Consider the following 19,531-nt stretch of genomic DNA (forward strand, 5'->3'; position numbering starts at 1 on the left):
TATTTTCATATTATTGCACTCTTCCTTGAATTCAATACTAACAAACAAATAGATCTTCTCTTCCTTAAATCCAACCACTTATTTATGGAATTCAATCCTATTGACCATTTTAAAAAAGTACAATGTATTTTTTCATATCATAGTAGATATCTGTGCCTACTCTCCAAATAAGACATAATGTATTTCTTCATATATATATTTAAAATCTCCATGTGCCCTCCCGATATCAAATGTTATTATTATTGTAATTATTAATTGTGCCAAAATTCAAAATTCAAACCCTTATTTAGATTTATTATTTTATTGTGTATATGGCATTTAAAGAGTTTATTTTTATTATTAATATATTTATTTATAATATATACTTACAAATTTATGGCCAATTTCTGTTGAAGAGATGTCAGGCGGTAAGAACGTAGAAGGCGATTCCTCTACGGCATTCCGCTCTTCACATTTCTGGTCGTCAGCTCTACGCGCCAAGCCATTACCTCCTCATTCAGAGATCTCCGTCCAAACGGTTTCCGGAGATGGCCTCGTTCGCCGGCTCGGCCTATTCGAGCTCCTTCTCATCGGCATCGGCGCTTCGATCGGCGCCGGAATCTTTGTCGTCACTGGTACAGTTGCTCGTGATGTCGGACCCGGTGAGTATGCATTTGACCGCTAATTGTCGTTACATGTTTATACTAAATCCTCAGTGAAGCTTTGTTTGCTGTAAATTGACGATTATTTCGTTTATTGACTTGTGTATACGTTCATATCCGAAATCTACACGTTTTGACTTGAACTTGATCAAGCTTAGTTTTCTAGATAAGTAAATATGTTTAGTGAATGATGATGTGATTATGAATCTGATGTTGTTTTTGATTATTAAGACGGACAATAGGAGTTTAATAAGTTTGAACGAATCTGTGTATGTGAGAAGTGCTAAATTCTCTTGAATTCATATTTTGCGCATAAGAGAACTATCAATTATCATTTCATGTAATGTTTTTAGTACTTTCATTGGATTGTCAAAGCAATATTGCAATGATTATAAATTTGTATTTTAGTGGTCTACTGAATGTTATACATTTTAAACATATTTTGTCTATTGAATGCAGGAGTCACAATCAGTTTTCTGCTTGCCGGAGCATCTTGTGTCCTCAATGCCCTCTGTTATGCTGAATTAGCTTCTCGCTTGCCCGCTGTAGTTGGGGGAGCATACTTGTATACATACACAGCTTTCAATGAGCTTACAGCTTTTCTTGTGTTTGGGCAGTTGATGCTTGATTATCATATTGGTGCAGCTAGCATAGCAAGAAGTCTGGCAAGTTATGTTGTGGCTATACTTGAACTTTTTCCTGTTTTCAAGGATAACACTCCAAGCTGGATTGGACATGGGGGACAGGAATTCTTGGGTGTTTTCTCAATCAATATTTTAGCTCCAATTCTTCTGTTGCTTCTCACTATAGTTCTTTGTTGGGGTGTTGGGGAATCTTCTGTTTTGAATTCGGTCATGACTACAACTAAGGTGATCTATCTATGATATCTTTTTAGCTCCAATTTTCCTGTTGTTGTAGTTCTTTGATGGGGTGTGTTGGGGAATTGTCTATTTTGATCTCAATCATGACTACATCTAAGGTGATCATTCGGTGACACATTTTCCTATGGATCATTGAGGTCCTTTATTTACTCTACAATCTCTTAATAGTTTTAGTAATTTTGTCTTTCAATTCTACTCATGAGGTTGGACTGGGGCCACAATTACTTGCTCAATTTGCATTAAAATCTTTTGAATTTGTGGGATGCACAGTGGTTGGATCTATTTAAGATTTATTAGTGTAATCTAATTGCTTTGCCATGTTAGCTTTTCAAGTTAAGGCCCTCACTTCTCAAGTCTTCGTTACTTGTAAAAATCGTGTTCTGCAATGTTATTGTTTCTCATTTATATTGGAGTTTTACAATCATTCCTTCAAATGGTGTGAAAATTATAGTATTTTCTTTGTGAGTTTTAGCTGATGGTTAACTTGAAATTATGCAGATATTGATTGTTATTTTCATCATATGTGTTGGAACTTTTGAAGTCGATGTTTCCAATTGGTCTCCTCTTGCTCCAAATGGTATCAAATCAATATTAACAGGATCAACTGTTGTATTTTTTGCATATGTTGGATTCGATGCAGTTGCCAACTCAGCTGAAGAATCTAAAAGACCGCAGGTGTGAATAACTCAGTACACTCTATTACTCTGTTGAACTATAGTATCACTTAATTTGCTTAGACGAAAGGGTCTTCCATTGACAAATCAGTTTTTGTACAGCGTGACTTGCCAATAGGAATTATGGGTAGTCTTCTCATCTGTGCGGCATTATATATTGGTGTTTGCTTGGTGATAACGGGAATGGTGCCTTACAGTTTACTTGATGAAGATGCTCCCTTGGCTCAAGCATTCACGTCCAAGGGCTTGAAGTATGTATCTGTGCTTATTAGTGTTGGGGCTGTTGCTGGACTTACTACCACCCTTCTTGTTGGCCTCTATGTTCAGGTGAAATGCCTAAACTTTGTCATAATTGATTACTCTATGAGTCTATGACATATTTTGATTCTTGAAAATCTTCTCTGCAAACAGTCACGTTTATATCTTGGTCTTGGAAGGGATGGTTTATTGCCTCCGATATTTGCTAAGGTACACCGCACACGCCACACCCCCATTCACTCTCAAGTTTGGGTTGGCATTATTGCTAGTGTTTTGGCAGGACTGTTCAATGTGCACGTGCTCTCCCACATTCTTTCAGTTGGTGCATTGGTATGTCGAAAGCAAAATTGTTGTCAGCTAATTGATTTTTCCTGTTTTGGTATGAATTTTTGTTACTTGCTAAAAATACAATGAATTCTACATTTGTCATAAACACTTTATCCAAAACAAAATTGGCTTACCTTTTTACTCCTTATCCTCCAACCCAATAATCAATATATATATAGGAAGGGTAAAATGATAAAAATCTAAATATAAAAGTGGAAACTTTTTTATACTGAACGAAGTTTCATCTAATTTAATCACACTTTTCTTACCAATAAAGAAAAGTCACTTTCATTTTCTACTTCGGTTATTTTTCAATGTGACTGTGATGAAGATTGTGACAAAAATATCACTTTCCAAAAAGGCATACCTTATGGCATGATATGGACGAACTTTGTTGAGGAAACTTAGTTGTATTCAACATTTCTACTTTTCTTCAACTTATGTGAATCATGTGTGTTTTCAGACAGGTTACTCTGTTGTTGCAGCATGTCTGGTGTCTCTACGCTGGAGAGACAAGACTGTTCATAATCTTTATGGAAGATCAATCTCAAGTCGAGGAGAAGGCATACTGTGCCTCGTTGTAATTGCTTTCAGCGGTTTTGCTGCTGGAGTTCTATATCGTTTCAATGCTTCTGTTTTTAGTATGATTGTAGCTGCAGTAATTGGTGCCTTTGCTACTGCTGCCCTTTATTGGCGACACGTAAGTATATGCTTTATCATCATACAAATATACTGCTATATCCTAATATCCTTATTATATGTAGTCTAATTGTCATTGTCTTCCTTTCTTTCTAGGTTCGTGACACCTTAATATCATCTAAAAATGTTAAATCACAGCTACCTAAGGAATTGTCAGTTGCTTTCAGTTTAGATACTGCAAATTATAAACTAAGGGTTTCTAATCTTCAGTTAAATAAGATATATGATTTCGTTAGTTCCCCATATATATTACAATTATGAATTGCTCTGTTCAGTCCAGGGAGTTTGGTGATTAGGAGAAGAAAGAAACTTTCATTTTTTTTTTTGTTAAAAGATACACACATCAAACAAGGCCTGGGGGCGATTTCAATTTTATTTAGTTTGATTTGATTTGGTTCTAATAAACACAAAACCGTGGCAGGTATACACAAAACCAGCGGGTTTTTCATGTCCTGGAGTTCCAATAGTTCCAGCTGTGTGCATATTCTTCAACATGTTTCTTTTTGCTCAGGTACTCTTGTTTTTGATACATAAGTAAAAGGGAAGATTAAATCTGATAAATTTGAAATTGTTTTGGCAGTTACACTATGAAGCTTGGGTGAGATTTGTGATCCTCAACATAATTCTTGTGGGAAGTTATGCTATGTATGGACAGTATCATGCCAATCCTGTAAGTTCCGATGAAATAAATATCATCTACCATAGAGCACCTGTAGACGTCATCTTTTAATATTTTAATTGCGCCTCAAATCAATGAAACGAGTCTCTTTGTGCCATGTTCCCGATCTTTGGGATTAAAGGCGACACTCCTCCAGACATGTATGTTGTATCAGATCATGTAAGTGTTGTTTATTTGATTATTACTAGAGATGCAAGTGCAATTGCAATTGCATTATTAGTATGTAGAATAAAACATAATTGACCTCTGGGTGAATATTATACATGGAAACTTGTTCATTGATTTTTAGATATACTAGCACATTTGTATTTTTGTATAGAAGTGTGTGATTATTTGAAAATTGTGATTTTTATTGTTTAATATTGTTTTAACCCTTCTTTATACACATAATCCTATATTTCTAAATGACTAAATGAATCATGAATAATGTAGTGATCTTGCTCAAACCCATAGAACTTCTATGATAGAAGAGCAAAACGAATCTGATAAAACCCAGAAAAGATCTTCTGTTACGGAATTCTCTCTGTTCTCCCTCACAGGATGGTGAAAAAAAACGATTTTTTGGTTTGTACCGTTTTGTCACTCCTTCCTTAAGAGGAGGAACAGAGAAGAATCCCGTAACTTGTGATCTTGGGTGAAAAATGGAATAAAATAATATATAATTGATTCTTTCCTCGATTTTTTTTTTTTTTTTTTGTTAATTGCGATGATTTTAAGAATGAAATTATTATTTATTATCACGTGTATATTTATTTACCATATAATTAATTTATAAATAAGTCAATTAATTTATTTTAACACTCAAAATTATATTTAAATTTTTTTTTACTAGACTTTCAAAAATTTGTTGTTTTATTTTCATTTATAAAAATTTGATGCAAAATTAGAAAAAAAAAAACTATGGATTTTATTATTATATATATTTTCATTAAATTAGAATTTGTCTGTATATCTAATTAACTAAATCGTAAAAGATTGAGTTGAAGGAACAAATATTATTAAATTTTTTAATTTATACATAATTTAATATATTTTAAAATATTATTTTATCTAAATTAATATCCCAACAAGATATTACAACTCAGTTTAAAAAATGTAAAAATTAAATATAGACATTATTTTATCTAAATTAACACCTCTAATAATATATTATAAAATATATAATTTTTAAGTAAATAAAAAAAAAGTCCATAATATATTATAAAAAATATATAATTTTTAAGTAAATAAAAAAAATCCAAACTCGAAGTTGTAGAAATCAAATATAAATATTATTTAAATTAAATTAATATTTTAATAAGATATTAAAAATAATAATAATAATAATAGTAAAAGAAAATTTGTCCATACCCAGATATTGGATGTGAGCATTTTCAAATTGGACCAACCTAACTATATAAAAATGGTTTAAGAATAATAACAATTAGCACACTTCAAACAAAATACTATAAATGTGAATTTTTTAAAAATAAAATTAATTTCTAAAAATATTTTATATTTAAAAATCAAATAATATTAATTTATTAATATCCTAATAATAGATTTTAAAAAATAAATAAAAATGTTATCTCTACTTTAATCTTATAAAATATATATAATTAACATAAATAATTTGTAAAAATTAAAAATTCAGGAAAATAAGTCCGAAAAACAAAACCCTAGGTGTTTATGTTAAACGTCGCTATTTCAGTGGTGATGAATGTTTACAAAAATATAAAATTGACCCCTAATCTTACAATTTTATTTATATCATATATAAACTTTTATTCCAAAATTTATTAGGTTTAAATTTTCTTTACTTTAACTAATAAAGGAATGTTTATATTTTAAAAGATCCTATTTTAAATTACTATATATATTGCTAATTTTTAACGTTTAGTGAATAAAATTGTATATAATGTAAAAGTTGAAGACCTAATTTTAATAAATATTGAATAGGGGTAAATATGTAAATACATAACTGTTCGGGTCTCCCGGTCCGGTAGTCTCGGGCTTGTTCTCCTTTCAAGTTCTTCAACTGCTCTTTTCATTCTTCATTATTCACAATTCTCTCTCTCTCTCTCTCTATAGATACTTCCCATTTCTAGGGTTTTGATTTTCTTTGTTGAGGATTTTTGGAATTGTTCGTGTGATTTTGAAGGAAAACTGAATCGATATAACAACAAAGCACGTTTGCATTTGATCTCTATAATGGAGTTGATTGGATGATCGAAATCAATCCAGTAATTATCAGCTCTTAATTCGTTTTTCTTGATTAATCTTTGATTTGAGTTTGTAATCTGATCTGTTTGTCTTTGTTTATGAACAGCTGAGATTGTTGATAGCCACAGTTTGATTGAGAAAAAGATTTGATCAAGTTCTCGATAGAAGAAGGTTTTGATTACTCTAATGGCGTCACCAGTTCCGGCGAAGTCACAGCCTCTATATAGCTTCTCATTACCTCAATGGAAACTGACAAAGAATCATACAAACAATCACCATCGCGGCCGTCGAGGTTTAGATTCATCAACGTCATCATCGTCGCAGCAATTGCCGCCTCTTGATACGGCGACGCGGCGATCTCCGGCTAGAAGACATTTGATGAGAGAGTCTGCATATGAATCTGAGTCTAGTCAAGCGGTTTTAGGGAAACGGAAGAACTCGTTACCAACTCCCCTGGCTCATAGTGGAAAGAATGGATATATCGTATCTTCTTCTTCTTTGGATCATGCGATTGTGAAAGCGGATAAGCAGGCTGAAGTATCCGATCAGGATAAAGAGTCACGATCGAAGATCTATATTCGATTGAAGACTCAATCGAAGAATAACAAACAGTGCGAGGGTCAGGGTCAGGAGGAAGGAAATCCGGATATTGAAGGAGAAGTTGAAGAATCCATGGGTGGGAAGACATGGAATTTGAGGCCAAGAAAACCAATCCGGAAGCAAACAAATATGAATGGAGGAGGGGGTAATCCTAATCCTAATCCTTCTTCAGTTGGGAAATCGTCGCCGGAAAATAAAGTTCAGCCACCGCAGACAGTCCATAAGCGATCAGAGATGCGAAGTGGGGAAGGTGGTTTACAAAAGGAGAAGAAACAAAAATTCTCAATCTCACTGTCTCGTGATGAAATCGAAGAAGATATATATGCAATGATCGGATCAAAACCAAATAGAAGGCCAAAGAAGAGATCTAAGATCGTTCAGAGACAACTTGATGTGAGTTTTTTTCTTCCTTTTTGATGGATGATCTTCAAATTGCAAATCTAATTCCTAATTTTTATGGGTTTTGTTTTGCAGAATGTATTTCCTGGTTTATGGCTTTCCTCGATCACTCCTGACGTATACAAAGTCTCTGAAATCCCAATGAAGGTATACTACTACTACACTGTAGATTCATCGATAGATAGATCTAATTCTTCGCAGATCTAACCTGTTTTGATTTTGCTTTTGTTGTTGTAGGGTTAATAAAGGTGGGTTTATCAGCTTTTTGACTATGACTGGTGTAAGATTAAGAGAGTTGAAGAAGAAAAAGAAGATGGGTTTTCTTTATACAGTATCTATTTTGTTGCTGGCTGCAATTCTTGGTCCATCCATGGATCCAGTCCATCCTGGTTTTTGTTTTTAGAAGTAGCCACAGATATGATGATGATGATGATGTAAGTATGAAATTACTTTAAGATGTTCACATCTTTATTTCCCTTAAATGGATGAATGAATGAATTATTGACTTTTTCTTTTTGTGGAAATTTCCTGCTATTTTCTGGGCAATTGGTTCATATTCCATCTCTAACCTTAAGAATTCATTTTATCAGACTAGATAGAAGAGGAACATGAAATGAACAAGATTGAAGTAACAAATACATGATCTTTTTGTGAGAAAGCAGCTATCTTTTGTTCTGGGTTAGGCCATCTATCTCCATGGCACTTCTTGAAAATCATCAGATCATCTTTTTAACAATAATACCCATTAATCCTACTTGATTGGAAAACATTTCTCGATTATATATGTGTGTGATTTGTGAAGATGGATTTGAAGTATGAATTAGTCAGCCTTTTGGAGGAGGAAGAAAAGAGAAACAAATTATTGAATTGGAATTGGGAAGGTTCATGATATTGTCTGTATGTGTATGATGTGGTTTATTTGAAAATGGAAGCATTCATCATTGGAAGTTTCATCCAACCTTATTTCTCTACTTATAATAATTCATTGAGAAGCTTCGCATAGAATGAAAATATAATACTAAATCTCGACCCGAGCCTTCAACCTTTTGAATCCGTTTCTATTTCGCAAAGGACAATTCCAAATTTATAGTGAAAAAGAAAAAATCTGTATATAGTAAACAACATTAATTATTATGTCTTATAACAAACATGCATAGCTCACCTTACAATGTTTATCTCATGACTGACCTACTCATTTACTTCATTGTGAAGATTGTGACCTCCATTAAATAAACTTGGATAGAAAATTTTCCATAAAAATTGCAAAATGCAAAATGCTCAAAAGTCTTATTGTAATAAGTTCAAAGTAAAGTTATGCATTAATTTGAAGTTATTAAACAACAATTAATGAATATTTTGTTTTCTTTCTTTTTATTGAAAAGATATTATTTCAATTAAATGTTCTTAATTGATCAAATTTCAGGCTTTTAGTTTCTTAGAGAAACTCTAAACACTTCATTTAAGGGTTTAATTCATGGACATGATTCATGAAAGATTGGGCAAGTTTTTCTTTTAAAATGTAAAGGGTCCTATTAATTTTTTCCTTTTTTTAAAGTTTTAATTCAAGATTTTGTGTTTATATTGTTAATAATTCATTTTTTTACATCACTATGATTATATTAACTTACTAATTATTAAAATATTTAGTATTTTTTTATAATAATATATTTTTATGAGAAAGGATAGAGAGTTATAAAAATATTTACAAAGTAAGAGGCAGTATATCAAATTTTAGAAATTTTCTCTTTTATTAAATTTTCAAAAATACCATACTTATTAGTTAACATAAATAATCTTCTTTATATTAAGGGTGTTTTATTTAGTTTGTATATTGTAGATTTTAGTTTCAAACTGTACTTATAGTATAATTATTCATTTTAAATATTTGAATAGATTCGATTTTCAAATAAAAGATTAACCACTTAAGTTTAGGTTAAGCTTGTTTGATATTTTGGTTTTATTTGATTTTAGTGGGAAAAAAATTATTTGACTGAGTTTAAAAAAAAAAATTTGTAAGTTGAATAATCATTTTAACAATAGATGAGAAAGAATATATTAAAAAAAATGTATTTTAATATTTAAATGGATAAAAAGTATAAAGTGTTAAATGAAATGAGATAAAGTATTAAATTTTGAGTAAAATAATAAATTAATAAATAAAACAATATCAAGCTCTAGATGTACTATTTTTTTATATTTAATTAAAAAAATCTATAAAGACTATTTGTTAATTCATTATATTTAAAAAATAATTCAAATTACTTTATCCTAATTTTTTGTTCAACATAATTTTGATAATCTCAATACAATTTATTCAATCATCAGTATAGATTTATAATTAAAATATTATCTTTTCTAAAACACATAATATTAACCTACTTACCAAATAAATGACACGCACACAAACATTTTTTTTTAAATTTGGGTGGTAAGTTAATTATACGTATTTGGACAGGATTTGAATTTTTTAAATAATTTGAATTATTTAAAAATTAATATATAATAATAAAATAAAAAAATAAAAATAAAAAATAAAAAATAATAATTTAAAATATATAGTATTTTAGTTAATAATAAAATGATAGGAGTAATATTTTTGTTTTGCCTAAGTTATTTGAATAATTAGGAGCGAAAAAAAAGATTGATTAGGAATGATTTTGAAATGTGGAATTTTATTAATAAAAACTTAAAAATATATATATATATAATATTTTTAAATAAAAAATATTTTAATATTTAATTTAATGAATGAAATAATTTAATAAATAAAATAAGTTATTTAAATAATTCAAATCAAACATTTTTATAAGTTATGAAAATAATTATAACGTACATTTAATTTTTCTAAGTCAATTTAATATTTTATTTAAAATAAATTAGGAAGAGAGCGAGTAGGAGGGGAAGCGCGTGTTCTAGAGAGTAGGGGGAATAGGTACAGCTGTACTTTCTAGATACGTTGATATCCTTGTATGTTTTCTCGTTTGTTATGTACTATTGTACCCTTATACTTTTGTTTTATTCACAAAACCACCCTTACATGTCTCTTTTGACTCCAACATATTATATATTATTATTATTATTATTCAAACATTATAATAAATATTTATAAAAATATATTACAATATCAACATGTTATTTTAAAATTGTTATTAGAAGTTAGTGTATACAAATATTTTACTATTATTAAAAATAATTTCACCTAAATTCATTTAAGTACAAAAAAAAGATAAAATAAAATATTTGTTGAATTTTCTACACTACAAAATAAAATTTTACTAGTCCTAATGACTAAACTAAAATTAGCAGTATAATCAAATTATCAAACCAGTTCATAAACAAAATTTATGGGTAAAAATATTCATAGTTGTTTAAGGGGGGTAATTTGGTAAATCCAAACAATTAAGCAAAGTCCTGCACGTCGGTGATGAAACATTCTAGGTCCCACCTACATTTAATATTTATAGGGCTCCAGTTTATGACAATGTACATAAATATCCTATCCCTCGTTTGGATTTTATTTATTTGTTTGACATGAGATTATGAAAAGTTATGGTGAATTATTTTAAAAGATAATAATATTTAATAAAAAAAATATATGTATTTAGAAAAATAATTAGAAGGTATGTTAGGCTGTTTGGATTTGAGTTATTTAAGTAGTCTGTCTGAATTATTATATAAAAAAACTAATATTCAATGAAAATTATTTGTTAAGTATTTTAGTATTTTTTATTAATAAATTAATTGATGAAACTAATCTCCCTAACTATTGTTATATTTTAGTGTTTTTAATATTAATCGAGAAACTTATAATCATAAAACAAACAAACCAACATGTATACTTGTATTTAAGGAGAAACATATTAAAAACTAAAATTGGTGGCATTCTTTCTGATCAATTCAAACAAGGCCTAAAGTATCACGCGCTTTCTAACCACGGCCTCACGTTTGTTCTTGGGAACCAAAATTACTAAAATGGGCAGCCTTGACATGGGCCTCATTATGGGCTTGTTTGAAGAAAATACTTTTTTGAGTTTTATCTGTTTTTTTTATAAGAATCCTTCTTTGATAAAAAAAAAATTAGGACATTGTTTGAATTGTTTTTTTTTTTAATTTAGAGAAGAAAAAATAATAATTGTTGATGATTTTGAGGAGTTAATGATTATTTTTTTAAAAGAATTTAAAATGGTATTTATATATAAATAAAATATAAAATATTTTAGTATTTTGGTTAATAAAATGAGTGAGATAATAGTTGAGAATTGATTAATTGAATTTTTTTTTAAAGTTATTATTTTAAAAACCTAAACAGAATAAGACTTAGGAAAAAACTGGTTTTAAAATTTGAAAATTAATTTACTTAAATTTAGAGAATATGATTTACATGAGAGAATAATGTCTGAGAGATAGAGTCTAAACTTAGAAGTTAATTTTTATATTTAAATAGATAAAATTATTGATTAAATTATTAATATAATATTTGAGTTTTTGAATAAAAACTGTATTTTATCCTAATAACCAAACATTAAACCAAAACATTAAACAGGCCCTGGACCCGGCAAACCCTTGGACTATGGCAGCCCATTTATTAAAAATAGTAAGATTTTAATTAAATATATTGTAATTTTGAACATAAAATCATATAGTCTAGTGATTCTAAATAAAAAAAAATTAAAATCTTTATTTTGGTTATAGGTTTAAACCTCACAAAAAAAATTATTTTGTTATTAAATTTTTTAACTCGACCTAAGACAACAAAAAATATCGAGTTTTTTTCTAACGGGACTGGGGCAACTCAAAACTCGGGGCCAACTTTGACATTAAAAAAGGAAAAATGATTAATAACATCTATCAAATTTGTCATTCTTAACAATCATATAATCCATAATCAATATACATATTAAAAAAGAGAAAATATAAATAATTTTTTATTTATTTTAAATAATTAAGACTGTGTAGAGTACATTTGGTTGAAAAAATAGAGATAAAATAATGTTTCTAAAAACATATATCATAGTTGTGATTTGTGAATACTAACTCAATGTAATTCATTTATTTTTCTTCTAAACCGTTTGCTTGAAATTGGTTAGACACAAGAAAATAAATTAATAAATTGATTTCTTACTCCAAAAAAAAGTGTGACTATTTATGGATTGAGTATCCATGTTAATACCAATCTACAAGAAAATACATCAATAATGTAATTTAAAATTTATTTTTTAACTAATCTTTTATCTTTTACAATTTAAACACAAGTTTAAACTTGAAAGTTCTCATAACGATGACAATTTAAATTCTCTTTATACAAATTGCACTTGTATTCGACTAAATGATTAGAAACTTATGTTTCATTTATTTTTTAATAAAGGAGAGCTAGCATGACAGAGGGCAGAGGGCCGGTTCTGAGTTTTGGGCTGTCCCATCCCCGGAATAAAAAAATTGTCTATATTTTTTTATTACCCTAGGTATAGTTTAAAATTTTGATAAAAAAAATGGTTTTGACGAGGTTTAAATCCATAACTAAATGAAAATTCTAAATTTTTATAATAAACAACTAAACTATCATTATTTTATTTAAAAATATAATAGATTTGAATAAACATCTCAGTACTCAAAATAAATGGGCTGTCTTGGGGGTGGGCTGCTATAGCCCGAGGGCTTGCCGGACTTACCCCAGGGCCGGCCCTGGCATGACACACCAAAATCATGATCCACTCTTAAACTCAAAGCGTTTTCAGATAAAATCGAATCCGTAATTTTTTGAACTCTTAAAAAAAAAACTTATATTTTATACTATTATGAATATGCTTTTTTACCCACCATATAAATAAAATAATTTTTAACATAGAAAAATATCATTTTTTAACACTTTAACCCACTCTATTATCATCTCCAATTTCCAGAAAGGACAAGGAATCATAAAATGTTTACAAATGAGCTGAATTACTATTATGATATTATTAAATATAATTAGTATTGTTCCATATAAATTCATTGAAGGCCATAGGCCGTGGTGACAATAAATACAATTATTATCCTTAAACAGGGAGGATAATTTAAATCACCTCTAGTCTAAATTGACTCATTATTGTCTAATTCAGGATAGAATTAATTGCTGCTTTCACTAATATAGATATAGCAAAAAGGTTTTAACATATAGTCAAAATTGTAGGCATAAGGGTCTAAATAGTAATTTAAGTCCAAACTAAATTAGTAATTGACCTCCTCCCATCTGTCTAAGAAAATGCCCATTTTTTCAACCCCAATTTCCTTTATATATAAATAAATAAAATTAAATAAAACATTTGATCCGAATGAAAGAAACTGTATTATTAATGTCTCAGTACTATATAGAAAGAGAGAGAGAGTAGAGAGAGAAATATTAAATGTTCTGTAGGTGCATAGAAGTTAATGAAGAAGAAACAGAGCATTCAAAGTAATCTCTTTCTTTTCTGAATCGTCTATTTCTTCTCTGTGTTTCAAACTTTCATAATCAAATATTTATATTATATATATATTTGAAATTATATAAGTCGTCGATCTTCCTGCTGCTCCTTGATCTTGTACAGAAAGCTGACAGATTTTCTTCCATTTTCTCTCCAACATATAATAATAATAATAATAATAATACTCTCTTTTCCTTCACCAAGAACAATTATTTTTCATGGTGGACAGATTTCCGGCAATGTTGGATTACGAATGGGGAAACCCATCGCCGCCGCCGCCGGTCATTATCTCCGGCGAAAACCACGACCCATTTCTCTCGCCACCGACCAACAACCAATCACTAATCTATCATAACAACAATGGCAGCTTCGATCAAATTCAAACTCAATCTCAATCTCAAAGTCAACATTTTCAACCTCAGACCCATTTACAGCCTACCTTCTACGACCCACGCGCATTCATCGGCGCGTCTAGTTACGCGCACCCTTTCTCCCCCCTCGAACATCACGCCGGAAATCCCTCGTCGAGTTTCATGGTGGTGCCGAAGACAGAACATCCTTCTTATGTCGGCGGTGGAGGATTGGCGGCGGCGGCAACAATTGGGCTTAATTTAGGTGGTCGGACTTATTTCTCGGCGTCCGATGACGATTTTGTTAACAGGCTTTATAGAAGGTCGAGAGGCGGCGGTGGCGGTGGAGAGTGTGTTAGTGTGAATACGCCGAGATGTCAGGCGGAGGGATGTAACGCCGACTTAAGTCATGCTAAACATTATCACCGCCGTCATAAGGTTTGTGAGTTTCATTCTAAGGCGGCCACTGTTATCGCCGCCGGTTTTACTCAACGGTTCTGCCAACAATGTAGCAGGTTCAAATCTCTCTCTCTCTCTCTCTAATTAAAACATAATTGTTTTTTTTGTTTTAGGTCAGTTTATTTAGTTAATTCACATGTTTAAGAGGTTAAATCTTAATGAAATGACGATAATATACTTGAATTCGTTCTATTCATGGCATTCGTTGATACCGAGGGTATTTATGTATTGTGTAATTAATTTTATAATTATTATATTTATGAAAGAATGAAAACCCTTGATAAAAAAATAGGTTCCATCCTCTAAATGAATTTGACAATGGGAAAAGGAGTTGCCGGAAAAGACTTGCCGATCATAACCGCCGCCGGCGGAAGTCACACCAGCAGGCTGATAAATCCCAGCCCCGTAACTCCCCTTCCGGCAGCCTTCCAAGTAAGTCAAATTTGTTTTTTTTTTTTTAAGAAACAAATAACATTTTTGTTTTAGGAATGTTTTATATTTATATCTTAAATATAATTTGAAGGGTCACCGGCAGATTCAGGAGCTCAGTCGTGTTCGTCGGTGACGTCGGTGGTGGCGATATCTCCGCCGAGAATCTCTTTGGATTGTTTCGGCCGGCAAAACTCTCTGTTCTACTCAAATTAGTGATGATGATGATCATGATCACTTTCGAATGGAATCCAATTGTGATTCAAATGAATTAATTAAGCTTATTATTATTATTATAATAATTATTTTCTAACATGAAAAACTTTTGGGTTTATCTATCATTTTAGTGGCTAGTAGTACTCTCAAGCAATCAGTTCATTAATTATTATTATTATATTTATCTTCTATCTTTTTATGTGTGAACTAAAGAATAGTACTCTCAAGTTTTCTCCTTTATTTATTATGCATGCAAATAATAATATTCTACTTTGCCATGTGTGATGTTTAGGATTACAAATGGGGGGCGGATCGGGATGTTAGCCCCATTTTAGTTTCGAATTTCTTCTTTACAATTATTCTCGTACTATTCAATTTCGAAAAATTTCGAAAAATTACCGCAAGACATTGTTATACCTCTAAAGACTTAGAGAATTGAGATGACCAAGTGAAAAACAAAAATCTTATATTAGTTATATTTTCTTTTCTATTAAATAAATATAGCAAGCTTAACCAAACTATGAGTTTAGTTTGTTAATATATATATATATAGTGATTTATGAATAAACATGTACCTTTAGGATGCCTTACCCTAGGGTCAACTTAGTTATACCATATATGTACATAAAAAATCATATTATTATAAAGATTTAAACTCTTGTATATAATATATTATGAATAAACAAATATATTGATAATTTTACATATTTAGTTGTGTTTACAGTATTTGGGACGGGGTTTAGGGAAAAATCAACTTTAACGAAACAATTTAGATCGAATACCGCAGAACATATTAAAATTGTCGTGTTTTAATAATATAAATGAAACTTCACTTAGAATATAATTATTCAATAACTTAAATCTTTCTTATACTAATTTTATTTTTGAACCCACTAAAATTTTAGATTAATATAACATAATTCTATCTAAAAATGGTAAAAATGTAATACATGTTTAATAAAAAAGAATAAATTAATATATTTACAGTTGTCATATGTATTATATTGGGTGAAGGGTTGATTCAACTTTTTGACAGCCTCACTCGTGCAGGCTCTATTTAGATAATAGCATTTTCCATTTCTCTTATGAGAAATAATAACTGCAGTAATTTTCTTTTAAATATTTCATTTATTTATATCTTTACTAAAACAAATCATGCTTGAAATACATTTAAAATACATTTTCTTATAATCTTCAGCTTAATTCTCTAAAATTAATGTAGTAACTTATTAAGAAAATGCTAATTATTTGCGAATCAAACTAGTCCAATGTGGTATATAATAAATATTAACTCGTTTAAATTCAAATAAATTTATAAATTCTATGATATTCCAAACAATCCCGAAGAAGTCAAGCTGCTCCCTGCATGGAGGCTGGGTATTTAAAAAAAATAATTAATAATAATAATAATAAATACGGTATAAAGTAATTGACAAATAATGGGTCCCATCATTTTCCTAATGAGTCAGATGGTCCAATACCTAGAAAGGGATGGCTAGGATCATGTCTTTGACAAAAAAAAAAATATATCATTTTATTAAATTATTATTATTATAAATTCATAAAGTTTTGTTTTAAACAATCATTTGTATATTATAATATTGTTGTAAGGCTAAGACAAAAAATTAAAATTAATCATGGAAGGAATGTTAATTGTTTTGATTAAAACGTGCTTAATAATTAATTAATTAATTATTAAGAGAAAGATTTGGTTTAAGCTGTTTATCTTGTTATTTTATTAGCATATATATTATATTAAATTAAATAATATACTTTGATTCAGCATATTTGCTTCTAATTAATTTATATTTTAACTTATTTAATAGTTAACTATAAGCTTGTATAATGTGTTTTATTGATTCTAACTTATAATTCGTTAAATAATTTAGTTAGATTATTGTATCAGTTTATTACATAATCACAACTTATTTGTTTCGATAAACTTTCATCATGCAAACGTTCCCTTAGTTATATAAAAATAACACAAATATATTTATTTAAATAGTTATTTCTAATTACCTCCTTCCAAGAAATTTACAAAATTGGTCCCATTCTCCTCTTTCCATGTTTTGGTTTTATCTGATTGTTTTGTTTGAAACGTTGGTAAGAAACTTATTCATTTGTTTTATCTATTGATTCTTTCCTTGTAGTGAAGAATAGGATTGTGAGATCTATTCATTTTTTAAATAAAAAATTATTAAATTGGATTATTATATTCTTTATTTTATCTTTTTTAACTTATTTGGTTAATAGAATTTTAATAAAATAATTTCTAACAGTAAATTTAATTAATTAATTAAAACCAGAGGATTCAGTGTAACAAAAATTGCTAAAAGAAAATGTTGATTTTTTTGGTATACAGAAAAAATCGGTTAAAATTATATATATAAATAATAAATTAAATTATATATAATACTTATAGGTAACTAGATAATGATTAACTAAATTATAAATAACTCCATTTAAAAAAAAAATCTAAACTCTGAACCTAGTTTTAATTATTAAGAAGGGTTATAATTTTCACTTAAAAAAAAGCTCTATGAAAGTTGAGTCTTACTCATACTTTTTCTAGTGTCTTTTTTTTTTAGCATTGGAGTGTGACTTGATTCTCTTTTTACCACTCAGATTTGAGTTAGTATTGTATTTTGTTCGGTACGACAATCTATTTAGTCGGATCGGATTTGTCATTTCAATTTTTTATAATCCGAATAATATTCTTAATCTTTGATGGATCGTCTACTGCTCATACCCTTCTAATCGTATTGGTGACAATTTCTCAAGTTCGTATTCATTTTCTTATTTTCGTATTCATTTCCTTGTTTGCAGTAAATGAGTTGATTTTGTCGAATCTAAAGTTTTTTTTATTTATCTTTTAATAAGTTTTTAGAATTAATCTTTTATCTGAAGACCCTTTTACATGTATCTTCTAATGATTTTGATGAGTTTTTCACTATTTTAATTATATTTGTATATTGTCAATTATTATTTGACAGAACTTTTTCCGATATTAGTTACAGAACCGTGAGCAAAAATAAAATTTATTGACATTTATATGAATATATATGTATGTATATATATTTAATGAGATAGTTTAATGGTAGTATTTTAATAAATATCAATAATGCATTAAATATCTGCATGAGATATATATATATTTAAATTAATAATGTCTGACTTCATTTAATCTGTCCCAAACAAAACCTTAAACGAGAGGAGATCATAACAAATGGTTATTGATTCCGTACACTTAAAAATGACACTGAGAGAACAGAACACGGTGAAGATTGAATTAAGAATGATCAACGGTTGGTGTCACCGCATATTATTGTGAGAAAGTGACAAGCCAAGAACCAACTCAATTGCATAATACGATAAATTCCTGTGTCCAGATAAATTTAATGTTACACTATTTTTACTAACTACTAGTTTTTTCAGTATACCCAATCCAATCCATTCAATTTATCTTTTTATTTGTTATAAATTAAACAGTTTATTCATTTAACCGATTATGTATATTTGATTATTTATAGATAGTATTTTATTCGTTAAAATTACCGTAATAACTTATTACATCTAATTTATTTGTATTTATCAACTAAATCGAACTAACTATAAACCAGGCATAAAATCATATCCACTTTTTCTGTTTAAAAAATATATATAATATATAAAAATATGGGTTATTTAAGTAAAATTACACACATTTTCTAATTAAATTTAAAATTTTAATTTTATATACTAAAATATTTTATTTAATTTATCTAAATAAACAATTTTTTATTATTAAATATCCAATTTGTTAGATGAAGCGTTATTTATGGTGAAATTCTAACCGATAATATGTGTATGAAAAAATATTGTATTATGATTAGCCCCATATGTGTCACGAATAAGTTGAATCAGCAACTCGATCACTTACTTTTGTATTGTCAATTAGTGACTAATATTTGAAGTCTTTTATGAAGTATTACTAAGATTCATTGAGTGATGCCTGAGTCTTTAGGTAGTTGTTGGAAAGTTTGGATTGATGCGTCTGATGTGACATGCCTACATATTTGGGTTATTATCCTAATTATTTTTGGGTGGACTATCTGATTTGAGAGAAATCACCGTAGTTGTCCGATACGTTTCAATCATAATACTATTATTATGACTCTTTCTAAGATTCGTTCAGGAAAGTCAGTAGAGTCTGTCGGGGATTTAATCATTTTTTTCAAAATTTAAAAGCTCGATAACTTATTGTGTACCATTTTTTTCATGTCATGTTTTTTCAT

At 29.0% G+C, this 19,531-nt stretch overlaps 3 protein-coding genes across 3 annotated transcripts; all 3 read left to right on the forward strand.

The window, feature by feature from the left end:
• The first annotated feature begins 384 nt into the window (after positions 1–384).
• Positions 385–4,499, forward strand: LOC124945616 (cationic amino acid transporter 9, chloroplastic-like). The gene is made up of 8 exons (XM_047486078.1): positions 385–641; positions 1,101–1,510; positions 2,021–2,197; positions 2,299–2,523; positions 2,608–2,784; positions 3,245–3,481; positions 3,902–3,991; positions 4,061–4,499. The coding sequence occupies exons 1-8, from the start codon at positions 398–400 to the stop codon at positions 4,208–4,210; spliced, it is 1,710 nt and encodes a 569-aa protein (XP_047342034.1). The 5' UTR covers positions 385–397; the 3' UTR covers positions 4,211–4,499.
• A 1,708-nt stretch (positions 4,500–6,207) lies between these two features.
• LOC124945903 lies at positions 6,208–7,871 on the forward strand. The gene is made up of 4 exons (XM_047486424.1): positions 6,208–6,381; positions 6,468–7,354; positions 7,436–7,507; positions 7,598–7,871. Exons 2-4 carry the CDS (start codon positions 6,548–6,550, stop codon positions 7,601–7,603), a joined length of 885 nt encoding a protein of 294 aa, XP_047342380.1. The 5' UTR covers positions 6,208–6,381; positions 6,468–6,547; the 3' UTR covers positions 7,604–7,871.
• Positions 7,872–13,664: 5,793 nt separating this feature from the next.
• On the forward strand, positions 13,665–15,535 carry LOC124910241 (squamosa promoter-binding-like protein 8). Its single transcript, XM_047450857.1, has 4 exons — positions 13,665–13,793; positions 14,033–14,668; positions 14,905–15,044; positions 15,136–15,535. Exons 1-4 carry the CDS (start codon positions 13,744–13,746, stop codon positions 15,255–15,257), a joined length of 948 nt encoding a protein of 315 aa, XP_047306813.1. The 5' UTR covers positions 13,665–13,743; the 3' UTR covers positions 15,258–15,535.
• The last annotated feature ends 3,996 nt before the right edge of the window (positions 15,536–19,531 follow it).

The sequence above is a fragment of the Impatiens glandulifera genome, chromosome 7 (genome assembly GCF_907164915.1).
Source record: "Impatiens glandulifera chromosome 7, dImpGla2.1, whole genome shotgun sequence".
Classification (NCBI taxonomy): Eukaryota; Viridiplantae; Streptophyta; class Magnoliopsida; order Ericales; family Balsaminaceae; genus Impatiens; species Impatiens glandulifera.

What these genes read in the sequence shown, in the direction of transcription:
- LOC124945616 (XM_047486078.1), top strand. Translation starts at nt 398, where the DNA reads ATGTCAGGCGGTAAGAACGTAGAAGGCGATTCCTCTACGGCATTCCGC. An exon ending in TGCTCGTGATGTCGGACCCG is followed by an intron (nt 642 to 1,100) that starts GTGAGTATGCAT and finishes TATTGAATGCAG; the next exon opens with GAGTCACAATCAGTTTTCTG. An exon ending in AAGAATCTAAAAGACCGCAG is followed by an intron (nt 2,198 to 2,298) that starts GTGTGAATAACT and finishes GTTTTTGTACAG; the next exon opens with CGTGACTTGCCAATAGGAAT.
- LOC124945903 (XM_047486424.1), top strand. Translation starts at nt 6,548, where the DNA reads ATGGCGTCACCAGTTCCGGCGAAGTCACAGCCTCTATATAGCTTCTCA. An exon ending in TCGTTCAGAGACAACTTGAT is followed by an intron (nt 7,355 to 7,435) that starts GTGAGTTTTTTT and finishes TTTGTTTTGCAG; the next exon opens with AATGTATTTCCTGGTTTATG.
- LOC124910241 (XM_047450857.1), top strand. Translation starts at nt 13,744, where the DNA reads ATGTTCTGTAGGTGCATAGAAGTTAATGAAGAAGAAACAGAGCATTCA. An exon ending in GAAGAAACAGAGCATTCAAA is followed by an intron (nt 13,794 to 14,032) that starts GTAATCTCTTTC and finishes CATGGTGGACAG; the next exon opens with ATTTCCGGCAATGTTGGATT. An exon ending in CCCTTCCGGCAGCCTTCCAA is followed by an intron (nt 15,045 to 15,135) that starts GTAAGTCAAATT and finishes TATAATTTGAAG; the next exon opens with GGTCACCGGCAGATTCAGGA.